The sequence below is a fragment of the Canis lupus genome, chromosome 36, assembly GCF_003254725.2.
Source record: "Canis lupus dingo isolate Sandy chromosome 36, ASM325472v2, whole genome shotgun sequence".
NCBI lineage: Eukaryota > Metazoa > Chordata > Mammalia > Carnivora > Canidae > Canis > Canis lupus.
This window is the reverse complement of record NC_064278.1, coordinates 4,564,157-4,585,281: the sequence shown is the minus strand read 5'-3', so window position 1 is coordinate 4,585,281 and position 21,125 is coordinate 4,564,157. Positions and strand designations below refer to the sequence as shown.

At 36.8% G+C, this 21,125-nt stretch overlaps 1 protein-coding gene and 1 long non-coding RNA gene across 13 annotated transcripts in view; one reads left to right on the top strand and one right to left on the bottom strand.

Annotated features, from left to right (window-relative positions):
* PKP4 (plakophilin 4) overlaps positions 1-21,125 on the bottom strand; it is a 232,853-nt gene that overhangs the window by 145,474 nt on the left and 66,254 nt on the right. For 10 of the 12 annotated variants that reach the window (XR_007408776.1, XM_049106375.1, XM_049106382.1 and 7 more), the window contains one exon: positions 15,446-15,582. Coding sequence is in view for 9 of the 12 variants with exons in the window: in XM_049106375.1 (XP_048962332.1) it covers positions 15,446-15,577 (132 nt within the window). In the remaining 3 variants the exon portion in view is untranslated. Of the gene's footprint in view, positions 1-15,228; positions 15,326-15,445; positions 15,584-21,125 lie in introns of those variants that run through there. The other 2 variants (XM_049106385.1, XM_049106386.1) reach the window with 1 other exon arrangement.
* The window catches only part of LOC125754461 (uncharacterized), a 52,838-nt gene continuing 51,715 nt past the window's right edge, over positions 20,003-21,125 (top strand). Inside the window, exons 1-2 of the long non-coding RNA XR_007408778.1 lie at positions 20,003-20,104; positions 20,252-20,357. This is a non-coding gene — a long non-coding RNA (uncharacterized LOC125754461). The remainder of the gene's footprint in view (positions 20,105-20,251; positions 20,358-21,125) is intronic.

Sequence of the window (21,125 nt, the reverse complement as noted above, 5' to 3'; positions counted from 1 at the left end):
GAGTTTGGTATTCATTTTATTTGTAATGTTTTAACTTTTCTTATCTCTGCCATCTGTTTGATAGGAATTGTGTATATGTCTTATAGACAAAGACTTACTGAACATAATGTGTCTCAACAGAGCACTTGGGATCTAGTATTAAAAAATAGAAAATATTAAAAGCTTTCAGGAAATTAATTCCTGGATTCTTTTTGATAGGATAGGCTGGGAATCTTCTTTAAGGGATTCAAAATAGAACATTAGCCATCTCTCTGTGATGATGTTATGATGGAGCACACCAGATTGCTTGAGCACATCATCCTGCACTGTGAATCAGAACTTACTGCCTCTACCCAGTCACAGCTCATATTCTCAAAACAATTAATGGCTCCTCAGATCCAACAGAGAGCTCTTGTGCAATAACCATATCACATCATTTTAGACTACAAAATGTCAAATTTATTTCAGGTAAAGAAGAGTCTTAAGGCAGATTCTAACAAAAAAAAAAAAATGGGGATTTTCTCAACTCACCAAACAAAACTGGAAGATTGGGAGTTAAAAATTTCTGGTAGATAAAGATGGAAAATAAATGTAATGCTCTGCAGGAAATAAAGAGCAACAGAGTAAATAATACTCCACACTGGGTGAGAGGCTTCATTTTGCTATAACAATTTCAAGAGCAATTAGATTTGAATGTCAGCTTTATCACTAAAAACTCCCCAAAAGAGAAAGTGTCATTATTCATGAAACACCTGAGATAGCTCTGCTTCTAAGGAGGGACTTGACCATCTATTAAGTACCCACCATTATCCGCATTTTAAATATACAATCAACAACCTATACATTATTACTGTAATTTTACAGAGGAGGAAACAGACTATGAGAGGTTAAGGATGCCTGCCCAATATCATAAAATTATTTGTGGGAGTCTGGATTTGAAGCCAGGTTGGTTGGACATCAATACCTACATTCTTCCCACCAATTCCTAGAGGAATTCTAAAACAACTGAAATCTTGGGACACCTGGGTAGCTCAGTGGTTGAACGTCTGCCTTTGGCTCCGGGCATGATCCCAGGGTACTGGGATGGAGTACCACATCGTGCTCCCTGCAGGGAGCCTGCTCCTCCCTCTGCCTGTGTCTCTGCCTCTCTCTGTGTCTCTCGTGAATAAATAAATAAAATCTTAAAAAAATAAACAAATCTTTAGAAGAGTACAGTGAAATTCTATTAAGAGTTCACTGAGTTAGGATTACCAGATTATTACCATAAATAATGAGGGTAACCTCATTTAAACATATGTCCTTAGGACAAACTGAAGCCCCAGGGCTCTGTGTGCCTCTTCTAGAGGATGCTAGGGGTGGGCTGGCAGGTAGGCTGGCAGGTAGGCTGGGAGGATGCTCTAGTTGATAGGCTGATCATGATCAGCCTACCCAGGAGCACCTTCCAAATCATCCAACTGAAGGTAATGGGAGCTCGGTTCTCCTTGCTGTTACCCCTTACCTACTCCCTGTCCTGGGCTCTCAGGTGGCCATTTGACATTTTTTTGGAGCTGTCAAGGTACTTGTAATGAAACATGGTTTCCTCGAGATGTTTAAAAACTTATTCAGGGCAGTCGAAATGCTAGCTAAAATAACCACAGAATAACAAACTGGATCTTGTGCTTTGCAATATTTTGTGGCCAGTCTACTCATTTTTTGTGCATTTCTAGTCTGCCTGGGAAAGACAACTCTGAAATTGGGTTATTTTCCAGACACAAGAATTATACTAGGTATGGCTCCATATTTTTTTGCATAGTTCTAGTCATAAAATAAGACAGTCCTAATTACTACATTTACCTTTTTGTGTAGGAATATATCATGAGAGAACATTTGGGGTACACCAGCCTGAGTTTGCCAGGTCAAATATATCAGCCCAAGTGATGGAAAGTGGCTTTGGACCGCATTCAGGTTATGGAAGGCGAGACCAGAGCAGTGACAAATTCTCAACTTCTCTGTAAAAGCACAGTATTTCTTCGGTTTTAGACATGACTCACTAAAGCTACATTTTCAATGAAATATAGCTAGAAGCATTTAAAAGCTAGGAAACATAGTCACGTCAGTACAGATGATCTCCACCCCCCACAAAAACGTGTGACATCACTTCAAGATATAGTCAGTCTGCTGTCACTAGGCTGTGGGGTTGGAGTCAACTGTATATCTATCTGCATATGCAGAAGAACCCTAAGTGTAGTGTGGTTTTGATTAAGATCAAGGACCACTATTACTCTGGAAAACAAACCCATTTCTGAACAATCTCTTTTGACTACTGATTTTCTCCAGAACTGATTTTTCTAATAGCGAGGAAAAGATAATCAGGTAAAACCTATCATAAACATGTCAGGAAGAGACTATTTACTCCGGAAATGCCCTTCCTACACTGCTTTTTGGGCAGGGGTACTTAGTTACTCCCTCACCTTTCCTAGGTAATTAATGTGAGTCTCTTGTGCCTAGTGTATTTGTGTCTTGTTTCCTACTTCTTTTCCACAAACATTCAAACATTTTCAACAAGTATGTATTCTACAAGTCTTGAGAGCTGATCAGTACCAGACACTATTCTAAGCTCTGGAAATACAGTGGAAAGCATCCTTGGAATTTATATCCTGGAGGGGGGCAGTCCAAAAACATGGGTATTTATTACACCTCTCTGCATCTTCCTTCTTTTACTTAATGACACTCGGTAGAATTCCCTCCGAGGCAACTAGTAAAGATGTACCCATGGAATTTCTTTTTTTTTTTTTTTTTTTTAAGATTTTATTTATTTATTCATGAGAGACACAGAGAGAGAGAGAGAGGCAGAGACAGAGGCAGAGGGAGAAGCTGGCTCCGTGCAGGAAGCCTAATGTGGGACTCGATCCCGGGACTCCGGGATCACGCCCTGGGCTGAAGGCAGTGCTAAACTGCTGAGCCACCCAGGGATCCCCCATCTAAGGAATTTCTTAATGACATTCCTAAAATTACTCTAAAGATAGCTGCAAATAGTTGAATTTGCAAAATTATTTTAAGATGATACAACACATATCTCCGCGGATCCAGACAGACACTGACCCCTCCCATTAGTTTTGTCAGCATGACATAAGGGCCCTTCAGCACGTAACCCCTGACTGGTCCTTTGCTAGGAACTCCTTCCATGGGTCAAGTCTTAGCCTATGACCACCCTGTTGAGTATACCTCATTCTGGATCCAGGACCCTCCTAAGTGGCCCTGGGCTAGAATATGTTGCTTCCATAACTTTTTTATCATCTCAATTGTAGTGAATGTTTGTTGAGTACTTACTATTTTAATAAGACTTAAAGACATTATTAGGACACAGGAGCTTTCACTCAAAGTTCAAAGTTACACAACATAGCCAGGGGTAGAAGTGGGAGCTCCTGAGCTTAGTAACCACTGCCTTGATACTGTTCTGGATCTGAAAACTGACAATCATGCAAAATTTTCCATTTCAAATATGATTGATCTGACAAGTTTTCCACATCTTACAACCTATAAAAATGTCTGTTCTTTCCTTCTCTGTCAACCATAATCTATAGTAACTTTTTATTGTCATTTTTATAAAGGCTTCCTCCTTCCTAGGTCATATTATTTTGTGACTTTAGAATTTTTATTAAGCACTACATGTGTTTTATAAGAAATTTGGAAAATTCAAAGGGAAAAGCGTATCTACTTACGAGTACCTCCTGTATTATTGAGTGCACATGTGCATATATACATATGTATTTCTATAACAAGATTCTACACACATAGATAACTTATGTTTTCATTTGTATTATGAACACCCTGCAGGTCATCAAATATTCTTTAAAAATGTGATTTTAATGGCTGTGCAAACTCCATCATATACATATACTATGATGTAATCATTCTACTCATATTGGGCAATTAGGTTGTCAATTTTTAGATATTAGAAACATCACTATAATTAATATCTTTGTGTTAACAGTAAATATTTCTTTAGACTGGATCTCCAGAATCAGAATTACTGAACCAAAGATAGAACCAGTTTTAAGGCCTTTACCACAGATTATTAAAGTGCTTTCCAAAATGGTTATGTCAATTTACTCCGACCAAAACTACATGGAATTGCCAACATCACAACACTTGCACTGTTTTATCTTTAATAGTTGGCAACATAAAGCAGATATATTCCCATTATTTTAATTCATATTTCTGATTACTAGTGAGTTGAGAAAATTATTTCATGTGCATATTGGTCATTTATACTCCTTTTGTTGTCAATTATGTTAATATCAAATACTCCCCTTGTTCCTTACTCATTTGTAATTACTCTACACAGATTACATTTATTTTATTCACACATTCAACAGGTATCCACTCAACTTCTGTTGCTTACCTTGTTTGATGCTAAGGATACAAATCCTATCCTTTGTAGTCCAGAACACCTTTGGGAATTTCCTTACAAGACCTTTGCTAAGTGAGTATATATCAACATAAATAAGATATTACTAACGTTGATATTTTAAGTACAATTAAAATACTACTTAATAGGCCCAAGAAATATGATAAGAATAGGAATTTGTTTCCAGCTCAAACTGCAGATTTCTCTCTCTTTTTTGTCTTTACAAATTCAATAAGCCAATAAACCATGACTCAAGTCATTCAATATAAGTTTACAGGTTGTAAAACATTGTTAAGTGCTGAGACAATGAAAAATGCCACTGAATTCCTTGAACTCTGCACTGACTGGGTATTCTCCCTGTGGACTGTCTAAACATGTAAGCAGCTTAGCTACTATTATCAAAAGTGAATCAGAATAGTAACAATGGCCAAAAATGGCAGTCACCAGAATAGCATATGTATGTATGTATGTATCCATCCATCCATCATCCATCCATCCATCCATCCATCCATCCATCCAAGGAGTATGTAGCTTGTGGACCACAGGCAGCAGGTGAGCACAAGAGAATAACTGCAAAATCTAATTGATAACATGTAACAAGTCTTGATTTGGAGTCTTAATCAAGGGTTGTTTGGAGTCTTGGTTTGGAGTCTTAATAAAGAAAGATGCACTAGTTATTTTATAACATGAATTTCTCATTTGTGAGTCTTAAATTCAGTTACTCTCTGAAGAAAACACATCTTTAATTACCAGAAAGGATACCAAGGGTACAAAGGTGACTATATCTCATGAGAGCCTGAATATCTGAGAATATCTTTTTAATCCTTCACATATTAGACAATTTAGCTGGGTGTAAAACTCCTGGATTAAAAGCATTTTTCCTTCAACACTCTGAACACATTGCTCTATGTTCTTCTTATATCTACTGCTTCAACAAAGCTAGTTCTCAGTCTGATTTTATCTGTTGCAGATAAATTATTTCTTTTATATAGCTTCTTGTAGGTGTTTCTCCTGTATCTTTGTAAATATAAAATTTTGTCAAGGTTATTCCTAGACTGGTCTCATAGGTGATGCCTGGAATGTGATGACCCCTTCAAATCTGGACATTCACAGCTTTACTTTCAGCTTAGAAAAAATGTTTTAAAATTAAGCATTGTCTTTGTTCTAGCTACTATAAAATCTTTCTTGAGAACATTCACAATGCTTATGTTAGATTTATTTTCCATATCCTCCATGTCTAGTAACATTTATCATATCCTTTTTTGTTCTTTTCCTTTATATTCCAAGATAACTTCTCAACTAATCTTGTGACTGTCAGCGATTCACTTTTCCTCTGTATCCATTCTTCTCTTTATTGCTTCCACTGCAGATTTTAATTGCCTAGTAAGCATCTCTGTAACCTAACTGCCTGAATACGAATCCCAGATTCCCTGCTTATTAACTGCATAAGTTTGGGCAAGTTAATCAACTTTCCTGAGTTTCAGTTTCCCTTTAAGTAGGGGCAATAGTAACAACTATCTAAATAATTCAGGATTTTTACTTAAAAGCAACAGAAAATGCCATGGCTAATTTAAGGATTAAAAAAATTTACTGAAACTATTTACCTGTATCACTTAAGACTATATATTTTCCCACCAAGTCTAATAAGGTACAAAAATGCATGGAATAAAGAAATTTGGACCAGAGTTCTGTGGCCAAAAAATGGAGATTTTCAAAGCATTAACTTATGAAGTTGGGATAAAGAACATTGGAGATCCTCCATATGTAGCATTTAGCACAATGCCTGGCACATGATAAATTATAATGTTAGCTATTAGTTTCCTAATAGATTTCTATTCCACAGAGTTCACTGATTCTTACATTCTACCTGTATGACAAAATCTTTTCTAAAGTTTTCATTTGTTTCCAGTAGTGGTAGTGTTAGCAGTGATGATGATAGGAAGAGAAGAAAACAGCAGTCTGGCTGTACTAAAAAGCAGCAAACCCCCTAAACCGATGTTGGGTCAGTCTATATGATCATAAAGGCAGAACTGGCATAGATAATTCACTGACTATTCTTTTCAATGCTGTTCTACTGGCCTTACAAGAGGAGAACTCTGAGAATAGGGTGAATATCTTCATAGTTTTAATGGGAAATCAAAAAGTTTTATCAAGAGTTCAGAAATTTAAAAAAAATTCAACCAAATAAAATAGTTTCACATCAGTAAAATATGTTTTCTTTATTCTGTGCTGCAAATCAAATAAGCCACATATAACAGCATTCTGTTCAGTATGCATTAGTTATACAAATCTAAATCTTCCTATTCTTACCTACAGACCATCAAATCTTCTCATCAATCAACTTAAAATAATGCCAACAGTAGCAATTACTAAGATACATTTCTCTACAAAATAATTTAATAAGAATTCACTTTTTCATTTTTCATTATACTTTGCTAACTGAAATAAGAGAAAAATCAAGATCCTGCTGTGAAGCGCTTCCATTATGTAAAGGAAACAATATTCACCTTATTAAGAAACAAATGAGAAAACAGGGCAATGGAATACTCCAACAAGCTTCTCCCCTTATAGCAGTTATGGTTTTCAAGCAGGAAACATAGGAGGCACCTAAGGTCATGAATGAAAAAAAGGAGGTGCCAAGTGCAAGGCAGGCTCTCTATTTTTTAAATAAAACAATTTATGAAAATACTTGCAAAGAGGAAAACTGATAGTTTACATCAACTTTATGATGGAAAGGAATTTCTACAGGAATAACAGAATGCACATATGCTAAGTACAAAGGAAATAGTAAGCCTTAATAGTAAGCTAAGGAGGTTTATCTTTATTTAGGGTTTAGGAATGATTTTAGAAGAACTTCAAATCAGATATATTTCCATTACAGAGGATGATACCATATGATGAATACTTTTCTGATGTTATGCTGCTCTTTAGCAATTTTCCTATGTAAAAGTATGCAAATTAAAACATAAATTAAAGAGCCTATACATTGAAAAATGCCTTGAACTCCAATTTTTTTTTGAACTCCAATTTTTAAAGGAAAATTACATTTTCTTTCAAGAGCCAAGAGATTTCAATTCTAAGAAAACTATCTTTCAATTAATTATCAATTATCTATCAATTAATGATAGCCACATTCATATCTGAAATATGACTTATATAGAGTTTAATTGGATAACATACATTTATCTTCAGGTTTCAAAAATGTGGTCTTTTTTTTTTTTTTTTTAATGTGGTCTTTCAATGTGTTTGGAGACTATTTCTATTACATGCAACCCCTGTATTAAGGTTTGAGTACATAAAAACTCTTAAGACTCTATAAGCTAAGACAAAGATCTGTCTTTGAACTACTTGAAAAAAAAAAAAACTTAGGAATGTCTAGAGTGAAATAATCATAACCTAAATTACTTTGCTGACGTACAAGCATATCTGATCACTTTGGAAACAATATATTCATAATATATAAACAGACACAGTAAGACCATATGGGCCCATTTCTGCAGAAGTAACAAAAATGGCAATTGAGAAATTGAGAGCACTTGCACATGAAGACAGACTGTTTTGCTATAGCTATGGATTAACTGCAGGGTTAGACCTGAGGGAAAAAGAATGTTTCTAACATATTCTTCTCTCCAGAAATGATTCTAAAAAGAAAAACAATCACACAGTGCAGAGAATTCAGTGCTGAACGATCCTGTCACCCATTTAATCTCACCAACTCAGCAGTCACTCATTTCAACATTAATAGCATAAGGTTTGCATGTACAGGGGAAAAAATTTTTCATATATTCATAATTTAACTCTGAACAGGAATTGTTATTCAACTGAAAAGGAAATTATCATTTTAAGTATACAAAGTCAGGCTTAACTTTCAGTGTTAATAAAGGAAAAATACTCTATTACTTTCAAATGTAAACAGAAAGGTAATGCTAATTCGACGGTAAAAATTGAAGTTAAAAATGCCTAAGTTAGCAAATTTACATAAAACTGATATAATACACATCTATAGCCTGCTTTAAAAAAGGAGCAAAAGCACAAATTGTTGGATTTTGTGGTTCCATTAATGAATATTCATACTGTACCAATTACTTCATATAGAAGTATAAATATGGTCTGTGCCTCTCATTCTTCTGAGTGAATCAGAAGAGATCATCTACAGATCATCTTCTTAGGCCTCCTTACTATCCTTCCCCTCCCTTTCCTGGACAGAGTGCTTGGCTCACAGTAGGCTTTCAATCGACATTTTTTTATTTAGTTAAAAGCAATCACTAAAGCTAACTTACAGGGAGTTGTAAGCATTTTTACATTCCCATTTCATTAAACCAATAAATATTTTTGGGCACCTACTATATATTTCATGCTTGCATATGTGATCTAGCTATGTGTGAAAAGCCAGACGGAGCCTGTTCAAATTCCTAGGATTTAAGAGCTCTTCAAAACAAAACAAAACAAAACAAAACAAAACAAAACTTAAAAAACTAAAGTCTGAACAAACCTAAGATGTCTCCAACTGAATCAAACAGAACAAATACTTAGTTATTCAGGATGTACTCCTGGGACATGTAAGACTGGGCAACTTTGTGAACAGGTCCAGCTGATCATTTATCAAGCTATCACAAAGTGTATAAACTTGTTGCTAGCTAAATTGGCAGTCTAATTTTTTGTTGACGGGCAATTTTTTTTTGCATACATTCACATCCTGAATAAACCTGTTGGCCATATTCTGTTGTATTCCTTAACCACAGAGATACCTGAAATGGAAGATACCCTCACCATCAACACACGGAAGAGAAACGTTATATTCTAACCACAGCACACACAACTTAAGAGGACTGATCTGAAAACCGAGTGGCAGGATTCAGAATTTTTGAATACAGCCAAATAGTGTCATAAGAGCTCTGCCACTTGACCTCATACCTCATGTTGAACCACATTTCTATAATATTAAGGAGGTATAGCTGTAAAACTTGATGATCCTACAGAAATCGCTAAGAAAAGATCCAATCTTACCTTGTGTTTGATGATGCAGTTCAGGCATGGAAGACTTCATTATATGTTACACAGTAATTACAACTTCCAGGATAATTCAGTTACCAGTAGGAAAATGATTAAGTTACTAACGGGAAAAATGTGAAGTTTTAGGCATTGTACTTACAGTGCTTTTAGCTAAGCAAAAAACTATGCTTGTTTACAGTTCAAATAAAAATTCCGTCTTCTGCATGTGGTTGAGGTGTGTCAGAGAATGATTTCATTGTAAATAAACTTAGGGGCCAAATAAAAGGAAGCTGCAAAGGCAGGTGCACAACAGTTGAGTTGTTTCAGTTTCAGAGGAATAAAGTAAATAATTGCACTGGAATTTGTTCAGTTCTGGGCATTCCGCCATACAGGAAGGGTGTGTAATTACTGAAGCTAACATATCCACGTAAAAATGAAGTGATATCAATAGGGCACAGTTGGCTCCAAAGTTCCTTATTCTATCTTTAAAAATTAAGGATCTTTAATGACTCTCCTTTCAGCCTTTGATATTTAAATATCACTTAAGTTAATACAGATACACCGAAGGTAGAATTGAAATTTTCACTGAAGTCAGAAAATATTGTCTTGAGGCTTCTGAGAGCCTCACCAGTAAAGAACAATGCAATTTTCACTCATCAAAAATAACAATTAGTACCTAATTCAGGATTTCACCAGAGTAAGAAAAGCATACATAAAATGAGCATGTTTTACCAAATCTGTTCTTCTGTGCTTACGATTTCATGCTACCTAGATTGGCCTAGACCTTAAATGTCATTTCCAAACTTCTTAAATCAGAAACCAAAAATATGAGAGTGCGGTTTTTGAGGGAACAGCAGAATGGGAGAGTGCCTGACTATGGCCAAGTTCAAATAGAGATTTCAATTATGCAAGCTATTTTATGACAAGATAAAAGACTGTAATAAATATTATGTGTGATTCTGCAGAATACAAACCAACTTGCATCCTACATAGAGCCATGAAATATGCTTTTTAACCCTATGATAGGCCATATAGTCTTTCAAAGAGTGTTTCTACAATCCTGATTACATCCTATCAGTTATAGAAACTACAATATCGGGACACCTGGTGGCTCAGTGGTTGAGTGTCTGCCTTGGGCTCAGGGCGTGACCCTGGGTCCAGGGATCAGGTCCCACACTGGGCTCCCTGCAGGGAGCCTGCTTCTCCTTCTGTCTGTGTCTCTGCCCCTCTTTGTGTCTCTCATGAATAAATAGAATCCTTAAAACAAAACAAAACTACAATATACTCTACCAGTTGATGGTAAGGTCCTATACTCAGCCCTTGGCTCTTTGTACCTATGAAGGTAGCACACTGCCACATCTAAGTTGCAGGGCTAGTGGCAGAGCTCTGGATGAGTAGCCAGTGTCTTATCAAATTCCAATTCTACTGCATCCAAATATTTACCAACCACTTCAAGGAGAACTCAATCATTTAAGTCTAGGGATTTCAAAGGAAGCAGGGCCCTTTGAGGGCACATTTGGCCGTATTTCTTTGTCTTACTACATGTAAGATACTAAGCTAGGCACAGACCATTCTTATTTTTTTTTTTAAATGTTTATTTATTTATGATAGTCACAGAGAGAGAAAGAGAGAGAGGCAGAGACGCAGGCAGAGGGAGAAGCAGGCTCCATGCACCGGGAGCCTGACGTGGGATTCGATCCCAGGTCTCCAGGATCGCGCCTTGGGCCAAAGGCAGGCGCCAAACCCCTGCGCCACCCAGGGATCCCAGACCATTCTTAAATTGGCCAGATACTTGAAAACTATTGCGATACACAAAAATATTTCTTGTTTCCAATATCTGTATTCATCATGGACTCCTGGATCTTTATTTGGAATTGAGCTGAACAGGAGAACCTGACCAATGCTGATTCTGATTATAGCCAAGTAGTGGCTTATGTTTAATTGGCACTTCATGTAATTTCAGATTTGAATTCAAAGATCACATTATTTTGTTATTCCCATGGGATGATTTTTAGTTCTCTTAAAGCATGATCCTTGAAGAGATTTCCTCAGGGGTTACTTCTATCACTTGGTAAATATTATGCTGGTGGATATTTTGTGACATCACCAAGATAAACCACGTCCTCCTTTCTGCACATTTAATTTTCAGCTAAGTTGGACAGATGGGAGGTGAAATTCATAACATCTATGTCATTATTTGACAACTAATAGCAAATAAAATTTTAGTTTGCTCCATGTAGAGATCAGATTTAATTCCTAGGTCAATATGGATACATTCCATTCAAATTGTCTTAAGGATAAGAATATATGGCTGAGTAGCTCCATTTCTCAGTGCTATCTGTGAGCTTCTCTTGCTCAGTAATGTTCTATGAATGTGGCTACAGGTCCTATTATCTTCACAAAACAGTTAGGTTGGTTACGAAGTAACCTGAGAGCCAGTATTATTCATCCACACCCTTCCTGAGCAATCGTTTATTGCAAGTCTAATGTTATTAAAGGCTCTAGAGGAGAAGCCTGTAACATATGCATGAAACAATGTATGAAACATGGCTCTGTCATCAGGTAGCTGATCATATAATCCAAGGGAGCATACAATAAGAGTCAAAGCACTGTTATAAAGTGCTAAAGAGGAGAAGAGATCTGACTTCAGCTGGGGTACAAGTGGCTTCACAAAGAGACAATGCTCGAACACAAGTAGGCTCCTTCTTTCTATCTGCCAAAGAGCAAGGATTTTTTCTGTCACTGGGCAGGTATGCACTTAAGTAACTAACATCAACATAGAAGGTTATCACTTTACAAAAGAGAGAGAATGTGAATGTCAACATTTTGTCAAGGAATAAGGAACAGCTTCTGTCTTTGGGATCCTAAGGAAAGTGTGGCCTAGTAGAGTAAGATATAATTGTGGTTTGACACCCAAAATCCAATTTCAGATATTAACAGACTAATGCTTTGCTAATGAGACTGCTTTACTCAAGAAGAACCCAAACTTTTCCTCTCAAAATTCAGGTGTGTGTTAAAAGACATTATTTTCCAATTCTTTAAGTGCTTTGACATCATGTTTGGGTTGCACTAAATCAGCATGCTGGTGAAATTTATTTTTACATGCTTGATTTCTTATAATACATACATAAAACTGTTCTAATTTGTGAGACCAGCAAGGTGAAGGTTTGAAAGTTGAATGCCATGTAGAATTAAAATACTGTCATAGCATAAACATAGCTCAACCTTGACAAAGTTGTTTTATCTTCATATCAATGTCCAAAGAAGGCTCACGGAATCCCCATATATACTTAAAAACAAAAATACCAGTTCCTCCTAAGAGAAGCCTTTTCTTCTTAGGTAGAAATGCCGATTAAAATAGTAATATTAGACCTTTGGGGGGCACTTGGGTGGCTCAGTGGTTGAGCGTCTGCCTTCGGCTCAGATCATGATCCTGGGGCCTAGGAATGAGTCTTGGATTGGGAGGGAGCCTGGAGGGAGCCTGCTTCTCTGCCTATGTTTCTGCCTCTCTCTCTGTGTCTCTTATGAATAAATAAATAAAATCTTAAAAAAAATAATAACATTAACCTTTACTGTGAGCATTTACTGTCAATCATCACTGTAAGCATTTTATAATGGTTAATTTAATATCCTCAATAACTACCATTGTCACCAATTTACAGATGGATGAGAAACGAAGGAACAGAGAGGTTAAGTAATCTTCCTAAGATTACACAGAAAGTAGTACGTGCAGGATAGGAACCCAGGCTATCTACTCAGTTGCACTAAACGTCTCTTCTTTCTGCACCCCAATAAAACATCCTTCCTGAGACATGGCTGCCATCAAACAAGGTCTTTTCTTTGAGGTCAGAGCAGTTCATGTTTTCACTCCATGGCTGTGAACATTACATTGTAGTGAAACTTAAAAAAAAATTATATATCCCACCCAGAAGATTATTCTTTTGACATAAGACATGATCAAGGACATTAACTATTTCACTTGGGCCTAATACAATTAAGAATGTCACATTCTGATTATTTTCAAATCAAATATATAAGGTGAATACTAACTAGCTTTTTATTCCTGACTTTTCTGTGCTGTCTCATTGGGCAGATGATAGGGAGTGCCATTTCAGGAAAGCCCTACGAAATTTCTACCCCCTCCTCCCCCCAAAAAAGGAAATTTCTACCCCAACTATAAAGAAATTAGAGGATCTTGCATGGCAGCACAAAAGTTCTACAGAAGCTCAAGTTGGCTATTTAAAATCAGGTGACTATTTTGGAACAAGAGATGGATATGGTGTCTTGGGTTAAACGAAATGCTTAGTACTGAGCACTGATAAACAATTTTAAAAGAAATTAAGCATGAAAACTGCAAACATATTAATGGATTCAAATTCTTAGAACAGGAATATCAGAGTAGAGTTTATCCTCCCACTAACTAAATAATTTGGGATATATATGGTAATTCTCATAAATATCAAATACCTGCATTCTTTAGGCTATCTTCAGAAACAGGAACCTTTCATGCTATTTCCCAGCACATACTCATTCAGAACACTATTTATCCCAAAAGACAGAATGTTGAAGTCATTTGAGACTGTCAAGGAATTCCAGTGCCAAAATCATGATAGTTTTCCAATTTTCTTCAACATGTAAGGTATCATCTGGTTTCAAGGTACAAATGCAAAGTTCCTGTAGCTGTGTTTACTGAACACAGTTTCTAGCTTTACGTCAGTTCTGGGCATTTTGATAAATTTACCATCATGTTTCACTAAAATGCAAAATATGCTAAGAGCTCCAAATAAATCAGTCTCATTTTACAGTTCCTTGGGTCAAATCTCTACAACTATGAAGTACAGTAAGAAAAGAGTCCTTTCTTCCTCATTTTCTCACCTCAGAGGTGAGAAAAGCTTGGATAATCTATAATTTGGTAGAAAACGAAAACAATCCTGACTATAATTTTTTTGTGTGTTTTCTCAAATTTTTAGTTTGTGGAATGTTTTGGAAACTTCAAGTTTCAGTGGGGGAAGGAAAATATATCTTGCTATTAGAGTAAGCTATGAAATAATTTTTCTTGAAAACATAGCTCTAATGTCAAATATCATTCTGGAGTATTTTTTTATTCTGCATGTTTAGCTTTAAGTTACAGCAAACAGTAGAATAATGAGGTATGAAATATTTCTTTACTCTCATCATTAGTCATCTGAATTGCTGATACTGATTTCTGAAAGGATATTCCAGCAAATATACACTTAAGTTTGTAATTCTTGAGAAAAAAAGAACCAGTGGTTTAATCATAAGGTCAAAAAAAATGTATTATTAACTTATTTCCAACAGAAAAACTCTCATAGAACACCTCTTCATTTGTTTGGTTTTGTTTTTGAGGGAGGGGGCAGAAAAGAAAACTATCCCTGGAGCTTTAAACTTACATTCACCTTATTAAGCTTTTAAGTCTAAAGAAATTAAATTCAGGCATTCCAATTTCTCTCAGCACAACTGATAAGATCTAATTTAGAAGGCTACTTGTATGTGAAGGATACAAGGTATTAAGTACCTTAAGAAAAGTCAACATAAACATGACATTGAAGCAAACTGGCACAGTTTGACAAGTTTTAGAACACTAGCTCACAAAATGAATATATTTTGATTCAGACAAACACAACAAATACAGCCTTTATCCAAAAATCACAGAGACAACCCTACAGAATACCTATGTTACAATGTTAAAATGTTCAACATCTCTAAGATACTACAGGCCTCAAGTTGCCAGAGTCCTGATAGAGAAGTCAGCAGTGTAAAATATGCTTTACAAGGCTTGCGTGCATGCACACACTCTGCAATGTGGGAGAGACAGAGACACCAATCACCATCGATATTGTCCTTACTTGCAGACGCACAAGTATCCTGCATGTTCCGATTCTGACTGGCACCTGGAGCGGCTCTACGTGCCAGTCATCCCAATGTACTCAGGGATGTAAACACCTTATAATTAAAAAACGTGAAGGCATCAAGGACGTTAGACAAATTTAAAACACAACCAAAGATTAATTTTTAAAGGCATTGAAGAAATAATTGATTGCACATTCCACTAAGAGGAGGTACCTGCTCCTTCACGGAAGCTAGAATAGTGGTGGCTGTGGTCTCGGGTTCCATGCCTGGGCCAGTGGAGGCAGCTTCCTGGCAGGTCTGCGGTTGCCCCTCCTCCACCAGTGAGGCCTGCTCGGGAGCGGGCATTCCTCCTGCAAACAAGCAGGCAAAGAGTTAACACCTGCTCCTGGGCTCCTATGCAGGAACAGACAGGGACAGGATCTGCAGATGGCTCCTAGGAAATACTACACTTCTACACACACAACTCCTCACAGCAATCTGATTTTTTTTTTTTTTAAGGATTTTATTTGTTTCTTCATGAGAGACACAGGCAGAGGGAGAAGCAGGTTCCCCACAAGGAGCCTGATGTGAGACTCGATCCCTGACCCCAGGATCATGCGCTGAGCCAAAGGGAGACTCTCAACTACTGAGCCACCCAGGTATCCTAGCTATCTGATTTTTAAAATATAACATCTAAGACCAAACATACAGCTAGTATGATTAAACACTGAAATGATAATAATAGTAATAGTAATAATAAAATACATACTAAGAAAATGTATGAACAACATCATAGCAAAAAAATGACATAAAAGTGTTGTGGGGGAAGGCTCTTAGTTAAAAATGTACCAAGGACAAGAAAGCCATTAGAAGCTTGTTGATTTGCTGATTTTTTAAATCGAAAAAAGTAAGGAGGGATGCCTGGGTGGCTCAGCAGTTGAGTGTCTGCCTTTGGCTCAGGGCGTGATCCCGGGGTCCTGGAATAGAGTCCCACATCAGGCTCCTTGTGGGGAACCTGCTTGGAGCCTGCTTCTCCCTCTGCCTGTGTCTCTGCCTCTCTGTGTGTCTCCCAAGAATAAATAAATAAAATCTTAAAAAAAAAACAGTAAGTAAATATGATCATATCATGAAACAAATAATAATAAATCCTCTAGACTGCAACAGGGGCCAGTTTGTAAAGTACACATACAAGAGGACGTTTACAAATACACAAAGGCTTTACCAGTTACAGAAGAGGCTTATGCAACAGGGAAAAAAAGGTTTAAAACTTGGGCTTGAAAATAAACAAAAGTCTCCTGTATTTAAAAGAAACGGAAGGCATTAATAACCAGAATAAGGATATCTTTGATGGAGTATTATAGCTAACGTGGTTTCCTTAGAAGAATCTGATTACCCAAAAATGACAATGGCTATGGAGATGGTGTTTAAAAAGAGGGTCTATTTTTCAGGCCTGCAACTTGTGAAAGACGAATGAGTCCTAAGCAAGTAATAGAGCGCCTCTCCTAAGATAACACACCAAGAATGGTGTGTCTGCTAGACCAGTGACCTGATATGGACTTTTCATAAATTTGGAAGATTGGGAAAAGATTCCTACCTAAGATGTTGTAAATATTTTTTTTGTAAATATTTTAATAACTAGTTTACACAGCAGTTTGTTTCCTTGAGAGCAGTCTATCATCTATGAGACTAGCCTAGTGCCTGGCATATGTAATAGGTATTCAATCCATGTTTGCTGAATAAATGAATATACAAATGAAGGACTGACCAACTTCTCCCTGTCTCACTGCAGTCATCAAGCTAATCTCACCACGTGCTATGATGCTTATGAGACCTTATTTGTTCAATGTGTTACTCTGTATACTCACATATGGATATATCAGATCATAAATACTATTCTTGATGTTCTTCATAGTTTTCTCCTATTACTCTATAGTTATATTTTGATTTTTTAAAATCAACTTCTACAATGTTCAATTCCATAGTATGATCTGAGGATTTTCTCCCCATTCTCCTAAATTTCAGTATCAGCTTGCTATTTCTAAAATCACCATCTGTAAGACAGGGGAAGATATGTATACCACCGGACCTCTCTCCATCTATCATCCTCACTCTTCTGACTTTCACATTAGTGAAGGAGGGTTTAGGTTCCAGGCTTCTAACAGTAGTTGCTATATTCTTGCATATTAATAGTCCAAAATGGGCAGTGAACATGATGAATTTGTACATTTTCCCTAATGCCAGCTTCATTAAGAGCCCATATACCTATTCTAGCACATGAATTCTCTATTTTTCATTTTTATGGTACCCAAGCTTAGATGGAGCTCACCTGCAAGGAGAAGGTATGAGTAGAAGAGGAACTTCATTTAGTCTTAGATAAGTGGGTCTAGGATCAAAACCTAAGTGCCCCAAAACAAGTTACCACTTTGTTGAGTCCTACTTTCCCCCTTAAAAAAGGGCTTACTAATACTTTCTACAACAAAATGGAAGGATTTTATGGGAATCTTTATTTTTCAGTATTATGTGGTAAGCTTACTGAGATATAAAATATACTTAAAATATCATCAACCGAATAAAATGTCCCATTTTTTAATTTATTGGGTGCTCACTAGAAACGAGATGAAGTCTGTGAAGAAAAAAAATGCCTCACATAAAAATCCTAGATTAATATTTAAGGCAAGTAAAGATATGAAAGTATTCTATGCCACTGAAAAACTACACACCTTAAAATAAGCAGATGGTGGCAAAGAACAAAAATGTTACTACGCAACAGTGAAACAAATAATGCCAAGAATCAAAAATTTTAAATGTCAAGAGTATAATATCATGAAATACCAATGTGTAAGGAAAAGAGAAACATAAATTCAGTGAACAAAAAGAATTTGAGAAAAGGAGAAAATACAAATATCACTGGGGAAGTAATTATTAATTCTTTATATAAATAGGAGGAGCTTTACTGAAATATATAATTGTATTATTGTAATTCTATTACATCACTGTAGGTATACCACACTTTAATTTCACAATGTTATTTTGATGATTCCTACTGTCCAGGATCAATATCAGATGACCATTTTCCGAATACCACTCTGCCCGCATAATGTGCAGGGGGATAAGAGGTGTGGGCATAAAGCAGAGTCACTGACCGTTAGTGCCTCATCATCTAGCTGAGGCAGCAAAATATCAATCAGATCAGGGCCATGTACAGCAAGATGCAAGCAATGGTATAACACCACCAAAGTTGACAGGTAGAGGCTGTGAAGCACTTAGGAATTTGTAAAAGAAACTAGTACCTGGCAGGAGAGATTTTCATAGGCAGGGATGATGTTTTTTATTCTCTGATTCCTCAAAGACTGAAAGGCATTGCAGACAATTGCTAACACTGCTGGGCTGAAGAATGACCACGGTGCCCATGCATGCCTGAGGGTGAGACACTTCGCAGCCCCTCATTTCTTGGAACAGCCCTCAAATAACATAACCAACAATGGGCAGAGGAGGGATGTCACAGTACTGACAAGTTCTAAACTTAGTAAGGTCTTCTAGCCACTTTCTTGTAGTCCTCATAACAATTTAAGGAGTCATAGGAATCAAGCTAAAACTAGAGTCACAGGATTTTGCTATTTCCCATTAGCAAAGGAAAAAAAACAAAATAAAACACCAAAAAACAATGAGTGCTTATATAGCAAAGGGACCATGAGAAATAAGGCCTTATGCTTCCTTCAATGACCTCAGCTTGCCTGATCTGGACAATCACATTCCACGGACCTTAGAAAACTGAACCATTTGGGGGGCTCTCTGGAGAATCACAGGGAATGATAGAGGTGCCAGGAAACTGGAAGCAGGAAAATGCCACTGCTGTTTTTGAAAAGAAGAAAGTAGACTCTCTTCACATCAGAAACTAGAGAGCTAGACATAGATCTTAGGTGAGATTCTTATAAGGATTTTATCCAAGAGATGATCTGTGAGAACCAGAAAGGGGCACACCAAAGAAAAGTCACGTTAAGCTGTTCTAATTTCTGTCTTTGGCAGCGTAACCATGGAAATGCAGTGTGTCTAGACTCCAGTGAGGCGTGTATAGTAGAAGTCCCCATGATATTATAATCAGCGGAGAAATGGGTCTGGTACAGGGCAACTGCTGACTCTCACAGTCTGTAAATAGCTGAAGGAAACAGATCATTCTATAAAGGTTTCCAATGTAATGCCAGAGAACTCTGATCTTGACCCAATCTTAACCAAAAACTTTAGCTATAATGTAAAGAATACAAAGGCATGCTCAAATTCTTCAATGACAATGAATATTGAATTCATATAATAAATTAAAATATAAAAAACATTGCTATACTGCTGTAATGAGCTGCCTCTATGAGATAAAAACAACAGGAATAAATGTGGGGTCTTATATTGAGGTTAGCTTAGCAGCACACTGGGGAAAAGATTTAGGCACTTCAGGTTAAGAGCAGAATGAGTGAACCATGCAGGAGACAAAGCTGCCCCTAAGTCAAGGTGATTTTATACTGTATTGTTATCGGTACTTAAGATGATAGGAGAGAGGGACGTGTGAGTGTACACCTCATCTTCAGGCTCCTTGGGACATGTCCACATCCAGTTACAGATGTACACATACAGGAACAGATACAAATGTATCCCTTCAGGAGGGGATGAGCAGGATGGTGAAGGGATTCAGTTATTTCTATCAGTCACAGGAATGGGGACAAAATGAATGACACCTCCTACTCCTTATGAGCTCAGACCTTAATGGGAGGTGGGATGGGGGGGGGGGGACACAGGAAGGGCGGTTAATGGAACAAGAAGAGTAAGTTTGACCTCAAGAAGAGAAGGACTATGCAGACAAGCAGATGTCTATAAACTTCTACTGGACTGCTATTAACAAACAAAGTTAGACATTTTAGGTTCTGATCCAAAGAGCTATAGATCAAAAACTAACAGTTTTGTAACAAACTCGTATTTGCTTTTATTATTACTGTCTTTATACTTTTAATCAAATTTGGCTAATGGTTGTATTCTTTTTAATTAAAATTAAAGGTTGGAACAGTGAAAGCAAGTTCAGGAAGGTCTTTCCTTTTGAAGCAAACATTCAAGCGTCTGAGGCAGACACTAAGATAAGACAATTTCTACATTCTGAATTGATGTGAGTGTTCTTCAGTTTTCATAATGCTGTCTATCATATCACCGCTATCTGTAAAAAGGCACCTGGAGCTTAGGAAGCTGTGCTTTTCCTGAAGGCATCATGGACAGCAGAAATCTTAGTGCTGTTTCTCTGTTTGGCTATACAAAGCTGAGATGAATATATGACCAACTCTTACAAGTATCTTCTCATTTCATCCCAGGCTTTACTTATACTAAATTTCCTCTTTGCCCAGGTCTATTTTTATCATTCTGTTGAACTGCATTCTTTTGTGCCTTGTAAAAATACTTTTTGGAAGGCAGACTATGTACTTTCACTATAATCTTTATTGAAGACAAAGAAGTTTTTATGTGCAACTGTAGTATAATTGTGTATGTGTGTGTATCTCAATCTTAGAGTGAACTATCACTGAATAACGGGAAATTGTCCTGCCCAAGGTTGCAGGCCATATACATTCAAGAGTGAATACTGAATCTTGAGGCTGTGGATGTAATAAATGCAGGGTATGGATGCAACAAACAGCTATGCATGTAATGTACATGCACAAAACCTATGACTCAGTATCTATAATCACTTTTACCACAGATGATACCAATCCACAAAATTATCTCTGTGATAAATCTCTCTGGGATACAAGATCAACTACATACTGTATTTTCCTCTATTTACTCATTTCTATTGTCCTTACTGACGATTTTTTGGCCAAAGTATACTAAATATACTTTGTTTCATTTTATCCAGTGATATAAACTGGAATCCATATATTTTTTT